The sequence below is a fragment of the Acanthochromis polyacanthus genome, chromosome 1 (genome assembly GCF_021347895.1).
Source record: "Acanthochromis polyacanthus isolate Apoly-LR-REF ecotype Palm Island chromosome 1, KAUST_Apoly_ChrSc, whole genome shotgun sequence".
Lineage (NCBI taxonomy): Eukaryota > Metazoa > Chordata > Actinopteri > Pomacentridae > Acanthochromis > Acanthochromis polyacanthus.
In genome coordinates, this window is record NC_067113.1 from 24,516,799 (window position 1) to 24,532,240 (window position 15,442).

General features: G+C 41.9%; 2 protein-coding genes across 3 annotated transcripts in view; one reads left to right on the forward strand and one right to left on the reverse strand.

Annotated features, from left to right (window-relative positions):
• Positions 1-428: 428 nt before the first annotated feature.
• On the reverse strand, positions 429-3,252 carry zgc:112416 (uncharacterized protein LOC550509 homolog). Its single transcript, XM_051945726.1, has 7 exons — positions 3,220-3,252; positions 3,055-3,112; positions 2,665-2,738; positions 2,303-2,509; positions 1,723-1,837; positions 1,489-1,634; positions 429-1,403 (listed from the first exon to the last, which is right to left on the reverse strand). Exons 1-7 carry the CDS (start codon positions 3,250-3,252, stop codon positions 1,161-1,163), a joined length of 876 nt encoding a protein of 291 aa, XP_051801686.1. The 3' UTR covers positions 429-1,160.
• Positions 3,253-4,189: 937 nt separating this feature from the next.
• pcnt (pericentrin) overlaps positions 4,190-15,442 on the forward strand; it is a 36,984-nt gene continuing 25,731 nt past the window's right edge. The window contains exons 1-15 of one of the 2 annotated variants that reach the window (XM_051948440.1): positions 4,190-4,399; positions 7,752-7,928; positions 8,326-8,469; positions 9,342-9,491; positions 9,619-10,553; positions 10,689-11,042; positions 11,780-12,197; positions 12,417-12,833; positions 12,934-13,140; positions 13,283-13,378; positions 13,470-13,613; positions 13,896-14,151; positions 14,371-14,450; positions 14,601-14,898; positions 15,212-15,312. In XM_051948440.1, coding sequence (XP_051804400.1) covers positions 4,352-4,399; positions 7,752-7,928; positions 8,326-8,469; positions 9,342-9,491; positions 9,619-10,553; positions 10,689-11,042; positions 11,780-12,197; positions 12,417-12,833; positions 12,934-13,140; positions 13,283-13,378; positions 13,470-13,613; positions 13,896-14,151; positions 14,371-14,450; positions 14,601-14,898; positions 15,212-15,312 — 3,825 coding nt within the window. In that variant the 5' untranslated portion in view covers positions 4,190-4,351. The remainder of the gene's footprint in view (positions 4,400-7,751; positions 7,929-8,325; positions 8,470-9,341; positions 9,492-9,618; positions 10,554-10,688; positions 11,043-11,779; positions 12,198-12,416; positions 12,834-12,933; positions 13,141-13,282; positions 13,379-13,469; positions 13,614-13,895; positions 14,152-14,370; positions 14,451-14,600; positions 14,899-15,211; positions 15,313-15,442) is intronic. The other variant, XM_051948442.1, reaches the window with a different exon arrangement.

Below are 15,442 nucleotides of genomic sequence, written 5' to 3' on the forward strand. Positions count from 1 at the left end.
CTCAAGATGTTAGCCACTTTTTGTTAGACTATTGGCCATGTATACATCACATAATTTCTGCAGATTTGTTACCTGCACGTTCATCTGTTTTATCACAACCCAAACGCAAAGGTAGGCGATTTGATCACTTTTGGCCCAGTAAGAGCACCACCTTGCTCCCACACTGTCAAACAACGCACCCACTTGTGCAGCGGTGCCACACTTTTTTGGTCCAGGGGCAGCATACGGTCTAATTTGATCTCAAAGGGGCCGGACCAGTAAACTTTTAGCATAATTACCGAGACGTAACAATAAGTCTAAGTTTTTCCGACGTTTTAGTGCAAAGGAGAACAATTAGAAAAATCTTAATATGTAATGAACTGTCCTTTTAAAAATGATATTAGAAACAGCCAGAGATTAAAGTAAGTGCAATTTCAACAACACTATGACTCAGTTTAACATTTATTTGTGTGCATTGTGCATTACAACTGATCCCAGTGATTGTACAATGGCACAACATATTTAGTCACAGGTATGTGTCACTTAAAAACATAGTCCATCCATTCTCTATACACCGCTTTATCCTCACTAGGGTCACAGGGGGTCCTGGAGTCTATCCCAGCTGATTCGGGCGAAGGCAGGGGACACCCTGGACAGGTCGCCAGTCTGTCGCAGGGCTACATATACAGACAATCACACTCACACCTACGGGCAATTTGGAGTAATCAGTTAACCTCAGCATATTTTTGGACTGTGAGAGGAAGCCGGAGTGCCCGGAGAAAACCCACGCATGCACAGGGAGAACATGCAAACTCCATGCAGAAAGATCCCAGGCACAGGCCGGGATTTGAACCAGGGATCTTCTTGCTGCAAGGCAAAAGTGCTAACCAAGTAGTCAGCATGACATCCAAGTTAATATGTAATTGTTTTCCATTGTGCTTTAAAAAAAATCAGAGACAAGGGGACTCTGAGAAATGTGAGTCCTGTTAAGACACATACACACATAACCTTGATTAAAAAGCATCTTCAGAAAGTAATCATACCCCTTCATTTTCTGCACATTTTATTGTGACTAAAATTGCCATTTTTCCATGTCAATCCACTGTACAATTTGTCATGATAGATCACTGACTGTAGAGTGATGGGGGAATTGTGTGTGTATATAGTGAGTGTGTACCATATTAAGGTGGTGGGAGGGTAACAGGTGCTGTTGGGTGTAATGATGGTATGTGTCCCTTTGCATGTCCTGCTGGGGCAGATGACACCCCTGGCGGCCATGTAGGGTAGCTGATCGGAGGCAGCTGTGGTGCTGTGGGAGTGAGACCATGATGATGATGATGATGATGATGATGATGATGATGGACAGTACTTCCCCCAGTTTTGACATCTGGCCTCACATAAGGGAGGTTTCCTTGGTAACTGTCCTAGAAACACAGATGTGAGACTTTGTTGAGTGACAGAAATGACAATTTTGTGAAGGGTCAGAGTTTTTTTTCTGTGTGCGTTTACCTGTCCACAATATGTACAGTGAGGGACACAGTGATGGGACTGTCCAGGTGGTGACAGGGCAATAGGAGGCACGGCTTTCAGCATCATATTGTGCATTATGATCTGGTGCATCTGGGCATTTTGCATCAGCATCAGCTCAACCATGTCTAACACACAAAAAAATGCAAAACAAAAAATCCAAATATGCAGATCCAGGAATGCTCAGTTAATTAATTACTGTTTGTTTTCACATACCTTCTTTGATGCTACCCGACCGTAGTGCAGGGTGAGGCTGAGGTGGAGGAATCTGAGTTAGTGCAGGCTGCTGCTGTGGCAGCTGTTTTATGATGGTGGCGGGGAATTGGGGTAGCTGCAGATGGAGAGGGAAATTATTGTTTTTGGTACATTTAATTTGTGCAAATCTGTTCATACAAAAGTTCTGAAAAGAAATATATTATGCATTGTCCTATTTGACAAACACATTTTTTCAGGTTTTTGGAAAGGACATTGCAAGCAAAATCCAAATCCCTAAAACTGTCATGTCTTCTTTTCCTGATTATATTTAGTGAAGCTCAAATACAACAAATCGAACTACACATATGCAAATTAATATGGTATATAGGGACACCAGAATGTCTGAAAACAGAATTTTCCTGAAGGGATTTCACCAGAGCGCTTTAACTGATCCCTCCAAACATATGCTTTTCTTTTACTTATGGTAGGTTAGTTTGGGTGGGGGATCAGGAGGAGGAAAAGAAGATTAAATATACTTAACAGACCACAATGAAACAGAGAAATAGATTTAGGAGATTGGGATATTTTTAGATTATCTCACAGTCTGTTGGATGATGTGAGGAGGTTGTGGCACGGCAGGTAGTGGAAGGGAACTGAAGGCTGGACCGGTAGCTGGCTGGTAGATGTGGGTGGATGCCATGGGTGCAGGTGGAGGCAGCTGAGGGGGATTTATGAAGCGCCACTGGTACTGTCTTGGTGACCCTCCCCAGGTGTGAGGTCTGATGAGGTCCTCTTTCATATGCTGCTCCTGCAAAGAAACACCTTATACTGTTTCTTACAATCACAGTAAATGCTGCTTAAATGTTCTAAGTTCTACCTCTGGATTCATTTTAATGTATGAAAGTTTGGAGATAATGTGTGAATGAAACCTCAGTATAGAAAGATAAAAGATTTATTACTGACTTTCAGTCTTTGCAGCAGGTCTTGCTTTCTTCTTAGTGCCTGGTGGAGTGCATCCATTTGCCCCTCATAACTCCCTGAACAGACAAAATCATGATCTTAGAAGCGAATCATCACCTATAATCACTTTGGATATAAATACAGTTATTTCATCAGATATAGATATTTCAATGCAAATCAGTGCATCTCTCCATCCAGTAATTTGTTGTTGTCCAGTGTTAATGACAAATTTAGAATCTGCTTACTACAAGATACATTAAAGTGTATGTCACCTAAGCCTATTCTCTATTTGTCAACTTGGAAAATAATTTTAATATGAATGAAAATGTAAATGCTTTTCAAGGCAGGCCAAGTTGATGTTTTAAATTGTTAACAAAGTCATTTATATCTTACTTGCAGATTGGGCAGACTTTAGTCTGTCATCCATAATGTCCTTTTTGCTCTCCAGTCTCTGTAAATGTCAGCGAGAATTTTAATGGATTATTCCCAAGGAATGCAGACAAAAGTAAACACAACTATGTGGACTTAAAAATCTAAATGACTCTGCGTATCACCTACCTTCTCAAGCAGCTTGAGTCTGAGTCTTGTCATCTGATCAGCCACAAAACTGTCATCCTTCAAGATGACACAAAGGAAGAAATGAACAGAATTGTTTGAAACGCTACACCCAGGCATCTAAATAAATATTTTTACTGTAATATCAGTTTTACCTGAAATCTTGGCATTTGGAGGAGCACAGACGCTATGTGTACCTGTGTGTTTGAGTCAAACTATAGCCATGCAGTGGTTGCCATGGGACACACCTGTTTACCAGTGGAACTTAACTATGACTTGCATTCCTGCCTAGTTTGCTTTCTGTACTGCAACAGAGAGGGAGATATAAATGAGATCACCTCACCAAATAATCTTACCATTTTGCATTTTTATGTGTTCTATTGATTTGGGGCTTTAATAATTGTTGCAAAGGCCTAAAACTTGGCATTGACTGTTTGCAGGACACTGGCACTGTAAACGTGCACTGCTTGGATACATTAGGTGCTAATTTCATCTACATGTATTAGTAAATAAATATATTTATCACTAAAGACAGTCTAAAAAAATTAAAAAAAAAAAAAAAAAGAATCCAGCAGTTTTTCTGATATGGAATATACAATCTGTAGTTCTAGTGGTGGAAACGTTTACCGCCCGTTCGTCAGTTAGGTTGTTATATTGTCCAAGAAACCATGCTGGAATCCTCAGCCAGTGGAGGGTTTTGTACATTCAAAACACCGAGGTAGGCAGAGGTTGGTTTCCATTCGACTCCTCTGATTGCCTACGAGAGCCGTCAATCTAAAATAGGCGGCTGGACGCGGTCACCTAATTGGTCAGCTTGGTTTCAGTTTTGAGTGATGTACAAAAATGGGCGGTGGTTTTAAGTTATGCTCGAACGTATTTAAGATACGCGACTCCCGTTGGCTGAAGACGTTGAACTTAGCGATTTGATTGGACTGTTATTTCAAGGAAACTCGTTAAGGGCGGAGTTGAACTGACTTGGCGGCCATATTGAATATTATCTGTTGACAGTTGTGTGTAAAGGAAGCTCAAAGATTTTGTTTTAGCTAACTTAGTTTGCAAACGGAGGTCTGTTGGGCGTTTCGGATGACTTAGGACGTATGTCCTAAAGCTTTAACGGTTGCATTTAAACCAAGTCATGGATGAAGATGAACGTCGGAGGAAACTAGAAGCTGGGAAAGCTAAGGTTTGTTGCTAACATTTAACGCATGCTAATACTTAATGCTAGCAGTTAGCAAAATCTTTTGTCATAGCTTTGCGTGTGTCCACTGCTAACTACGCCCACCGCGCAAATTATTGTATATATGTCGTTGTTTAGATTCCATTTGCCCGGTAAAATACGCGCTTTCGCCGTGCAGTTTGCCGCAGGCGGGTTATCTGATGTGGCACAGAACAAACGATATCAATAACATGCGTGATGTAGGTTACTCTGCTAATGAAACGAATCGATTCTCATAAAAGTTACTTTGAAGTTTAGATGTAAGCTAATTTGTTCTACTCTGTAAAATTGCGTTTTTGTATGTATTTTAAAGTCATGCCTTTCAGCCGTGTCCAGTCATTGCAGGTGCTGCTGATGTCATTTGAAAGTGTTTTGCACATGGTTAGATAAACTACTCATGCATCCATTTCGTAGTGTGTTTTTCTTGTAGATACGTTTCTTGCGACTAAATATACACGTTGCACATTTACCCGACAACCGTCACAACTCTCACCAACACAAAGAAACAGTTTTTACAGCTATGTGCTCACTACAAGTAAACTATACGTGTGCACAAGTCGGAGTCTTAAGAACAAAATGATGGTTTACTCAGTGCTCTAATTTTAGATGCTGTGCTCCTTTTCCCAGCTGTCTGAACTAGTAGTATTAAATTGTATCTATGTGAAATATACAACAGCTGACTGTGTCTTCATAAGAGATAGAGTATCCCATATGGCATTTTTTCACTGTTTGTGAAATGGTTATTGTGATATTGCAAGGAAAGCAGCTGTTTTTACATCAATGGGAGACCATATTAGTAATGGGCCAATAATCAAGAATGGCCTGACCTGTATTGACAATGAGTTACATTGACTGAAAACTTCATTTTAACTAGGTCATGTGTTCAGAGTAGCTAATTATATTGCATTTTTCTGATGTTGTATTCCACTCCTAGCTCATGTGGAAGATAATCAGAGGATTTTGGGTAGCACATTAGTATGATGCTTTGACAATAACTCGACTGAAAAAATGTATATTCCTTATGACAGAAGTCTTTCGACATGCCTCGAAGCCAGTCGGTAAGTATAGAAAGTGGTGGCTGGTAGAGACGTTTGACATTGTCATGGGATTGTGGGTGTGTGCACATGATTTGTTTGGGATTTCTATCTCTTTGTTTTTTAATTTTGTTTCTCAGTAATGACTTTGTTGTGCTTTTCTGCACCAGAACTCACCTGTTCTTTAAACAATGATTCACAATACGGATGATCAAGAATGTCAACCTTAAAGAAAATCGTTCTGCAATAATCGTTCGAACGCTTTCAGTAGCCATGCATGTTAAACACACTGTCATGCTGGTTGCAGGCCATCAGGTGGTGCAGTGAGCCCATGAGATTTAATGAGGTTGAATATGTTGAGCTTGTGTCTCACATGGATGATGTTGCTATGGTAATGCAGTCCTGTCAGCTGCCTTTACTGTATTTGCTGCATCGAAAGCTCTGATTTCTCAGCCACATTGAAAGCACGGCCCTCCTTTATGAAAGCTGCATGCAGACACACAAATGCCGACATAATAATTGACAAACATTAGACACAGCAGCAAGCCTTGAACCTGTCGTGGTGATGATATTGTTGAGAACACAGGAGCAGCATTCAGCAGCCTGGTTACAACAGATTTGGCTACATTAAGCTCCAGCAAGCCAGTTAGTCAGGCTCTCAGTTGTGTGGAAGTGGCCTTGGGCTATACACAGCTCATCTACCTGATGTCTTTCTGTGATGTGAAGTGTTTTGTGGCAGGAGGAGGCAGTGAAGAGGGTGACAGGAGGATGGGTGGGGTTTTCAGTGGCTAATGAAAAAGATAGGAAACGGTTTGAGGTGAGAAAATGTCTAAGTGTGGTGAGCTGATTAAATGATGGTTTTAAACAAAGCTTTTACCTCGTTCAGGAGTGAGAAGAGAAATGTCGTACAATGTTCATTCATGCATTTAATGGTGCAAAATGGGAGTACAAAGCAAAACCTACAATGTGGGTATATGATTATTAGGCATGTAACATGTCATCAGAATAAACATCAGTGCACATGCACACCGAATGTTACCATGCATCACACATGTGAGTCATTGCACAAAGCAACAAGTAGGTCTCCTGGAGCCATATAATCTCAAATTGAATTGAGCATGCACACTCTGATGCAGCTCGCCACACACAGAGCTCTGTCTCCTCCTCTCCGTGTGAATGCATCTCCTAGTCTCCACCCTCTTTCCTTAGTCTAGACGCATGCCATCCTCTATCCAGAGTTTGTGGATGTCTCTGCTCTGTGCATTGGCTGTGGCTGTGAGTTTTAGGATAAGAGGTTGAGCCGACCGTGCTGTTGCCTGCATGCTGCAAGACTTTCATCTGGACAGTAGAACAGCTGCCCCGATCAGAAGAATTGACAGGTCTGGCTACCAGCAAGAGAGGAAGTCAATGATTGACTGTCAGATATTGATGGAGAGCTTTGTGAGGGTCTCTGTCACAATGTGAACCACTGTAATCTGACTTAAGCTGCTTAAAGAAGAGAGGGACAGGCCAGGAGAGAGGCAGCGATAAAAAGAGGAGGAGTCTGTTGCAAAGAGAAATGGTCTGAGGTTTTTGTACAAAATCTACCCCTGTGGAATTCAAGCTAAATATTGTGGCTTGATCGGGGATTATGTTTCTTCCTGTGGATGAACTTCTCAGGTTCACATTCTTGATAGTTTTGTCCTTTTTCGGCTTCAGAGAAGACTTTGAGATGCTTTAAAAAGCCACGGTCCACCAGTCTGCCTCTTTCTTATTTTGACATTTCTACAAGCTGAAGAATGCAAAGTGACAGATGTGTACCTCTTTTAACCTTGCTCTGTTTGTGGTCTGCTGAGAGATTGTCTAATGTGTGTCACTAGAATCTGCACTTCTCATGGGCCTGCTACAGCTCTCTGGAGATTTGAGAATATTTAGCATGCTCACCTCACTTTGAACTGGGATAACCTGTCAGGCTATGGTGCTGTCTATTTTGGATTTGAGTTTGGGATTTCTTCTTGCTTCGGTGGCACAACTGACTCATCAAAATAAGGGCTTTCGATCTCTTTTCCTTTCTACACTGTGGACTATCAAAAACTTGTACACTGATGCATTTAAGCCCTGTGTAAAGACTTCTGAATAATGCTTGATTACTTTTAGATGTGAATTTTTTTAACATTGAAGAGATAAATCTGGACTGTTGTCCTGTTTCACCTTCGACCCCTGAGCTTCACCATGCTGATAGTGTGGTGGTGCTCAGTGGTCCTGACGTACGTGTCCGTCTACCTGTCGCTGTCATTCCTGCGCAGCTTGCTAGCTACAGACAGAAGCGGGCGAAAAGCAACGGTGCGGGGGCGACGAAAAAGACGCAGAAGAGGAAGGGCCAGACTGTCACGCAGAATGACAGCTCGCCGCAAGACCCCAACGTAGAACCTGCTCTTCCATCAGCCAGCGCCACAGAGCTGAACCGCAAGGCCAACAATGAGGTACGCAGCTTAATGCATTATCAGCCACGCTTCAATGGAGTTACATAGCAGACTGAAATGGAGATGAATTTCTTTGCCTCGCGCTAGTATATTCAAAGGTCAAACTATGTGACCTCCAGTACTTGTCTGATTTTGTTTGCTCACTGTATGCTTTTAAGAAGTGGTCCTTGCCCCTTGCCTGGTAAACATACATTAGAGAAATGGGTCACTAACCATCACGTTGCCTGTAGGGCATGTTGTCATAGCAACCTGGTCAGGATTAACCGAGACACCATTTACTGCCTTTTTAAAGGGAAAGTTCACTAACAACATTAAATTTGTCGCACTTGGTTTGTAGTGACTTTTTCGTTGACACCGTTAGAATGAGACCTAATTCTGACTCTGTTCGATCCTCCAGGAAACTGAAAAGCTAGAGAAATCCGAGGTTCAGCAAAATGAAGGACAGAAGGATGAGCCCCCCACCAGGGAGCAGAGTCCATCTCCTGTGGAAGACCTGAAAGAAGAAGAGTTGGCTGCACTGACTGGGAAAGAGCAACTCCAGGTATTCAGATTCACTAATTGGGACATTTACATCAGGATCAAATTCTTGATGTTCTCTTTCTTTTTTTAAAGAGTAGAATATGCAAATTTTTATGTGCATGGTGAAGGGCTGATTAAAATACAGTTTTATGTGGCTTAACACACTTTTAAGTAGCTCCTTTTGGCTTCATTTTAGTATTGCTGCTAAAAACTCAGCTGAGCTTAGGTGCGACTGGAGATGACGAGCAAAATGGGCTTAATGTCACGAATACCGCCATGTACTTGGCATCATAATCCTAAGCTCTGCATTCACACACTGAAAACCAGGCTCTGCCACTATTCTTTAAATCCGTTTGAATATACATCAGTTTGTTCGATGCTGTGTTTTATAGCAACTCAATGTGTTTGGTCATCTGGTTTGGTTTGTCTTCATGCTTTGTTTACCCACTAAGGCAATGGAAGTCTTGTTAGCGTATTTGCTCAGTGTGTGTGAGCAAGAAGATTGGTGAATTTCTGTGTCATCACCAACCCATGGGGAGTATAATGCTCTGCCCGTCTGCATGACTGCTCAAATCTGAAAATGCAGAATAATTCCTCTGTGATGTTACAATAAATGTGCAGAGCAATAAGGCAACAGGGTGTCTTCAGGAAAACATTACACAGTGTCTTGAATTATGTTAGCGTAAAGTGGGCTTGACTTAGTATCACATAGTGTTTAAACTGACATTTAAAGCTACAGTTATTTCTCTTTGTATAATGCTTTTTTGTTATTGTAGATAACTGCTTTTGCATATTTTATTTCAACCAGGAAGTTAGCCCTATCTTCTATTTCAGTTTGTTACACTACCCCATGAGTGTACTTTTGTCTTATTTGACATTTTACTTTCCTTGCAGCAACTACAACAGGCTGTGGAGAAGCGTAATGAAATAATTGCCAAATTAAGCTCCAACCTGCAAGAGGCCCTGGCAAGCAGAGACCAGGTACAGCTGGAGGCACAGTCACTTGCTGTGCAGATTCAAGCGCTGCAGAGACAGCTCCAGCAGGTAAGTGCCACTTAAAGCTAAATATGTTGGCAGCACTTCAGGATTATTGTTACCTTCATAAACATGCACTTCATTACTCATGCACTGCAACTGCGCTGGAATATTCTCTGTATTATCTTTCACACAGACCAGTGTAGAGTTTCTACGAATCAAAAGTCAATCGGGGCCTGAGGTCCTTAACATTCCTCGGCAGCTGTCTCACCATGGCCATTCCTCCCAAGATGCTAACCTCAATCAAAAGGAGACACCATCAGAAGGATCAGGAGATGCAAGCCCTGGTCCACAGTCATGTGCTGAGGATTTCAGCACTGGAAGTGACTGTGAGACAGAGACTGTTCTACAGAAGCTGAGGGCTGAGCTAGAGGAGGAAAAGAAGAACAGCCAGCGCATTTGTGCCGAACTAGCAGAGGAGATGGAGAAAAACCAACGTGTGCTTTCTTTGCTGGAGAAGGAGACGCAAAAGAATGAAGAGGAGCGAAAAGATAGGGAGGCGCAGCTTCAAAACCTCCAAACCCAGTTAAGCCAAGTCCAAACTCAGTGCCTTGAATTGCAGCAGTACAAAGAGGAGAAGGAGAAGCTAAACAGAGAGGTGCTGGAGCTGAAGAAAAGGCTTCAGGATGAAGAAGATTCAGAGAGGAAGTTTAGTGAGGAAGTTGCTAGCTTTAACCTTCGTCTCCAGAATCTTGAGGGTGAAAGACTGAGACAAGAGGAGGAAATGAAGAGGCTTAAAGAAGCGCACAGAGAGGAGGTTGAACAAGTCAGGCAGCTGTTGGATGAAAGAGAGAAAGAACTTAAGTTTAGAGAGGAGGAGGTCATAGGACTCAAAGCTTCTAAGAATCGGCAGAACCAAGCAAAAGCTGGTTTTAGCTGTGCTGACAGGATTAGTATAGAAGAGCCGGATCTGGAAAGTGGACCTGATCTGGACAATATGAATACATCGGTACCTAGCGATATTCTGATGGAGCGCTACTTGTCTTCAGCTCCCACTGCACACTCACAGTCCTCACTGGTAAATGAAAGCTTTGAACAGCATAGTCAGCTGGACATTTCTGCGGACTTGAGGTGAGAGAAATTAGTATTGTGTTATTGTTGCAATTTCTACGTGTGTATTATTTTGCATACAGGCTTCATCACTTTAGTTCATGTTACAGGCTATTAATTAAATCCCCATATTTTTGTCTTTGTGTCTCTCCACAGTTTTGAGCTAAACAGTGAAGTGTTTGGAGATCAGCCTCTGTTGTCAATTTCAATCCGTCCTCCTGAAGAACATGACAGCGTCCAAAACACCTCTGACTCGCAGCACTTTGTCCCTGTGGCTGAAGGTTCCCATCCTCAGTCTGTGTCTCAGTTGGTTCACAACTCCACTTGTGGTGAGCTGGAGATGAGCAAAATGTCTGAGCAGTACTTTGAGGAGACAGACTTGGAAAAGGAGCTGCTAAATCAGCAGTGTGGGGAGCTTCGTGAGGAGCTGGCTCTTAAGGACAGAGACTTGAATGTGTTAAGGGAGGAAGTCATCAAGAGTGCAGAAGAGCTGGAGGAAGCAAGGAGCAGGTAGTGAAGTTTACTATGTCACTTTGGGTAGCCTAATCTGTACAAGTACATCAATTTATTTATTTCATTTGGTTAGTTTTATAAGATGCTCTAAACTTATCAAAATTATCAACATTTTTTTCTTCATACACAGTTTAGTTCTGCCTGACTCATTTCAAGTTTGAGGGCAAATGTTTCTAATCTTCTAAATGTTTCTTTTCCCAAACAAGTGAAACAATGTTTGTTGTTTTTAAAGAAAAACTTAACTAGGTAAAATACAACTGCTTTTTACCTACTTTTAACCATCTATGATTAACAATGATGGTGATGTTCATAGAGTGGTATTTATTTTTATAGAAAACATTCAGTTATTTAAATAACATGGCTAATGTTGGCACTGCATTAAATCTGTTGGTGATTTTGCTGCACTATGTGGAATAGTATATCAAGTAGAAACATGTGATGGCAACGATTTTACTGGATTACTGCATTAGCAAAAACCTGATTTGCCATTTTATGTACTATTAATTCATTTTCTTTTCTTTTTTTTGATTGGTTATTCAAAGCTATTGTCTGAATCTGTTAAACATTTTAAATTCAAGAATCTTTATTGTCATTGTTTCTACACAATGAAATTACAATTGACTCCCAGCTATAAATAAAAATTGAAAACGGCACACAATATGCAAATTAAGTAATTGTTATTATTGTTGTTTTTTTTTTTATTGATCTGTTTTTAAATTGCTCTGTCTGTTCAGGTGGGCCCAAGTTACAGAAGAGCTCAAGGAAGCTCTCTGGGAACTTGAAGAGGAAAAGGAGAAGAGGAGACATGTTGAGGAGGAGATGAACTTGAAAGCCAATGAACAAGACAACCTGAAGAACAAACTTAGTGCCTTATTCGAAGAAAGAGAAAAGGAGAATGTAGTAATGTTGACAGAAGAGGAAGCTGAAATCACTACTGAAACCTCCCTACTCGTTCCTGCTACCTTATCTTCAGAAGAGGAGGATAAAGTCGTAGGGGAGCTAAAGAAGGAGCAGGAGAAAAAGGCTGCGCTCTCGTCTCATCAAAAACAGCAGGAGCTGCTGGTATCGTCTCTACAGGAGATAAAACAGACTGCAGTCTCTGTCAAAGAAAGCCCGAAACTCCGAGATGAAAGCCAGCTTCAAAAGCTACAGGTATGCCTGTATAATAGCTGCGATTGTGGTAGCAACTTAAGGATACAAATATGCTAGTCTCTGCACACCCTTGTTTACTTTTTCTGAACTAAATGTGAATAATACCCTACAGCAGCAGTAATATATTCGTGCCAAAATACGTCAAAAAGCTATTAATTGATAAGAAAAATGTGTTTTGTGTGAAAAGTTGAAGTCATTTCCCTGCTTTTCTTTCTCAAGGCCTATTGTGAGCTGCTCATGTCAGAGCTAGAGGAGACAAAAATGGAGCATAAGACCACAACAACCTTATTAAATGAAAGGACCATGGAGCTCGACACAGTATTAAAAGAGCTTGAAACGACACGTGTGCAGATTCTCAACGTCCAAACAGAAGTGGAGAGGCTGCAGAAAGAACTCCGAAAGAGCCAAGACAGTTTTGACTTTGCTGAAAAAGAGAAGAATGAACTGGAATCCCAGATCTCCTGTCTGAGACAAAACCTGGCCTGTTTGGAGGAGGTCCAGGTTCAGTCTGTGCAGGAGAGGGAGGAGCACAGGAGAAAAGAAGAAGAGATGGATGAACGGATTAAAAAAATGGAACAAGTCCTAGAGGAGGAACTTGAGCAGTTTGAGAATATGCTGAAAGCCAAGGATGTTGAGGTTAGATGCATGTAATGTAGCAAAACAAGACTGACTTTTCTATTCATTGTAAATCTGTTTGTCCTTCTGTGGTCCAGCAATTAAGTGATTATTTTTACAGATGGCTGAAGAGAAGGAGAAATGGGAGGAAGAGAGACAGGAGAAGGAGAAAGAGTTCCATGATGTGACCCATCTTTTGAAGAAGAAAGAAGAGGAGGTAAAGGCCCTCACGGAGAAGCAGGAGTTGGCTTTGAAGGAGGCTACAGAGAAGCTCAAGGCGTCGCATCAGCAAGAGATAAAAGACCTGATGGAGAAACATGAACAAGAGGTGGGATTAAAATGAAATCCACAAATGTCTTGATGTATTTTCATTCACATTCAGACAGCTTTTATCATTACAGTAAAAGAGAAAATTATGCAGTCCTCGCGATAGGTTGTAATTTCTTGCACACGTCTCCACGAATGCGTAGATTTTGGAGTCGAACACTCACCTGGAGACGGAGCTGCTGAAGCAACAGGCCAGCATGGAGGAGGAACAGAAGCGACAGATCAGCCTAATCAAACAGGTATCTGGAATGGATGTTTCACTACACTGCATCCTACCAATAGTAAAGTGCATGTCTGCTTTTACCATTTTCTGTACATTTTTCCTCTCAGGTAACTGAACGTGAGCATGAGAGAATGGTGTCAGCGCTGAATGCCAAACACAGTGAGGAGATCAGTCAGCTGAGAACAGAGGTGACTTTGGAGCTGAGGGAGAGCATGGAGGCTGCCCACCAGGCTGAACTTCAGCAGGCACAGGTATAAAATATACAAACAAATATGCATGCTAACATCCACAGCATGCTGCAAAATATCACTTCTGCTTTACTTACCACTTCTTCCTACATGGCAGGACAACTTCATCATCACAGAAATATTTTCTGTAGCTGTGGAGATTGTTTGCTCTACTTTGAAACAGAAATAGCTATGTCGCCTGTAATGTAAATGCAACCCACAACTGTTGCTCCCTGCATATGTTGCTATTAATAAACTCAGAAAAAGCTCTTGCATAAACTGCATCTTGTGGTTTCCTTCATTTAGGCTCAAAAGACTGTTGAGCTTGAAGCCTTGCGTCTGAGCCTGAGCACGGTCCACTTGTCCCAGCTGGAGCACTCCCAGGTAAACTTGCAGCAGGAGCAGGAGTCTGCTCTCATCAAGGTCCAGGCCTCCATGAGGGAGACGTTTGCCCGGGAAAGTGCACTCCTGCAGGCCCGCCATCAGTCTGAGCTCAACCAGATCGAACAGCAGAACCAGGAGCAGCAGGAGAGACTGCGTGAGGTCCACCAACAAGACATGGGTGAGTGCAGACCTGAGTGCTTCTCAGTTGTTCAGCCAGTCTTCTTTTTCATATCTGCCCTTTAGTGCACTCAACATATGCGCCATTACGGCTGTGAGTGAATCGTCCTCATTGTTTTGGAGGTTGTTCAGTGAAAGCAGAACGTGATGACAGATGTAACCTTCAGCTTCTTGGACCGAGTCGATCTTTTTTTGTGTGTGTTTATATATGTTTGTTCAGATGAGTTGAAGAAGGAGTGGGAGGCTCGTGTTGCTCAAGAGGCAGCTTCAATGGAGGAAAAGCAGGCCAAAGAAGTTCAGGTAAAGCTTTGACATTTTTATATAAATGTTGATTTTTATCACAGGACTTCCTTGGTTTAACAAACAAACAGGACCTTTAGACACATGTACTGGCTTTTAATTGCACATTAAGTTATAATTCAGTTCATCTTGGTCTTTGTCTTTTCTCAGGTGCTGAGGACACAATGGGAGAAAGAGGCTGAGACCACACGGGCTAACTTTCAAACGTCTCTCTCGGAAATCCAGAACAACGTCACGGCCACCCAGACAGAACTCTCCAGCACTCGGGAGTCCCTCAGAGAGACCAACAAAGCTCTAACTGAAGCCCAGGCAGCTCTGTCCCAAACCCTGTCAGAGCTGCAGGGGACGCAGGCCAGACTGGAGGAGCTCCAAACTTCCAGTAAAGAGCAGACCCAGAAACTGGAGGAGGAGCTGAAACAAGCCTGGGCTGACAGAGATGCTGCAGCCTGTGAGTTCAGTCCTTCGACTTCAATAGAAGCTTCAGTCTTCTAAATTCATAATTTGGACAACTGCTTTTTCAATCTGTGTTTACTGACAGACTAGCCAGCTGATGCCATGTTTTGTTTTTTTTCTCCCAGGGTACCTTATTTTTAATTTGTACATATTAGGGTTTTGTGTGGGATTTTGTGTGTTCAAATTGTAATCATTTGTATTCCAAATGTTGCTTTTTGATTTTTGCATGCCATCTGTGTTTTTTTTTTTTTTTTTTATCAGTTACAAGTAGTTAATTCATTGCTTCCTGTGTTGTGACTGCTGAATAGGTTCTTTGGAGGAGTTGATCTCCAGTCATAAGAGAGTTCTGCAGGAGAAAGAGCAGCAAGCACTCCTCCTAGAGGAGAAAGAGCAGCAACTGCAACAAGAGGTTAGTACACTGTGAATGCATAACATGCAGGTAAAATGCAGCATATTTCTGGATTCCCTGGTATTCAGAAGGTTGTTTCTTTTTTTCCCCGCTTTTATGGACATTTCAATCATTTGGTCTGGAAATGTAC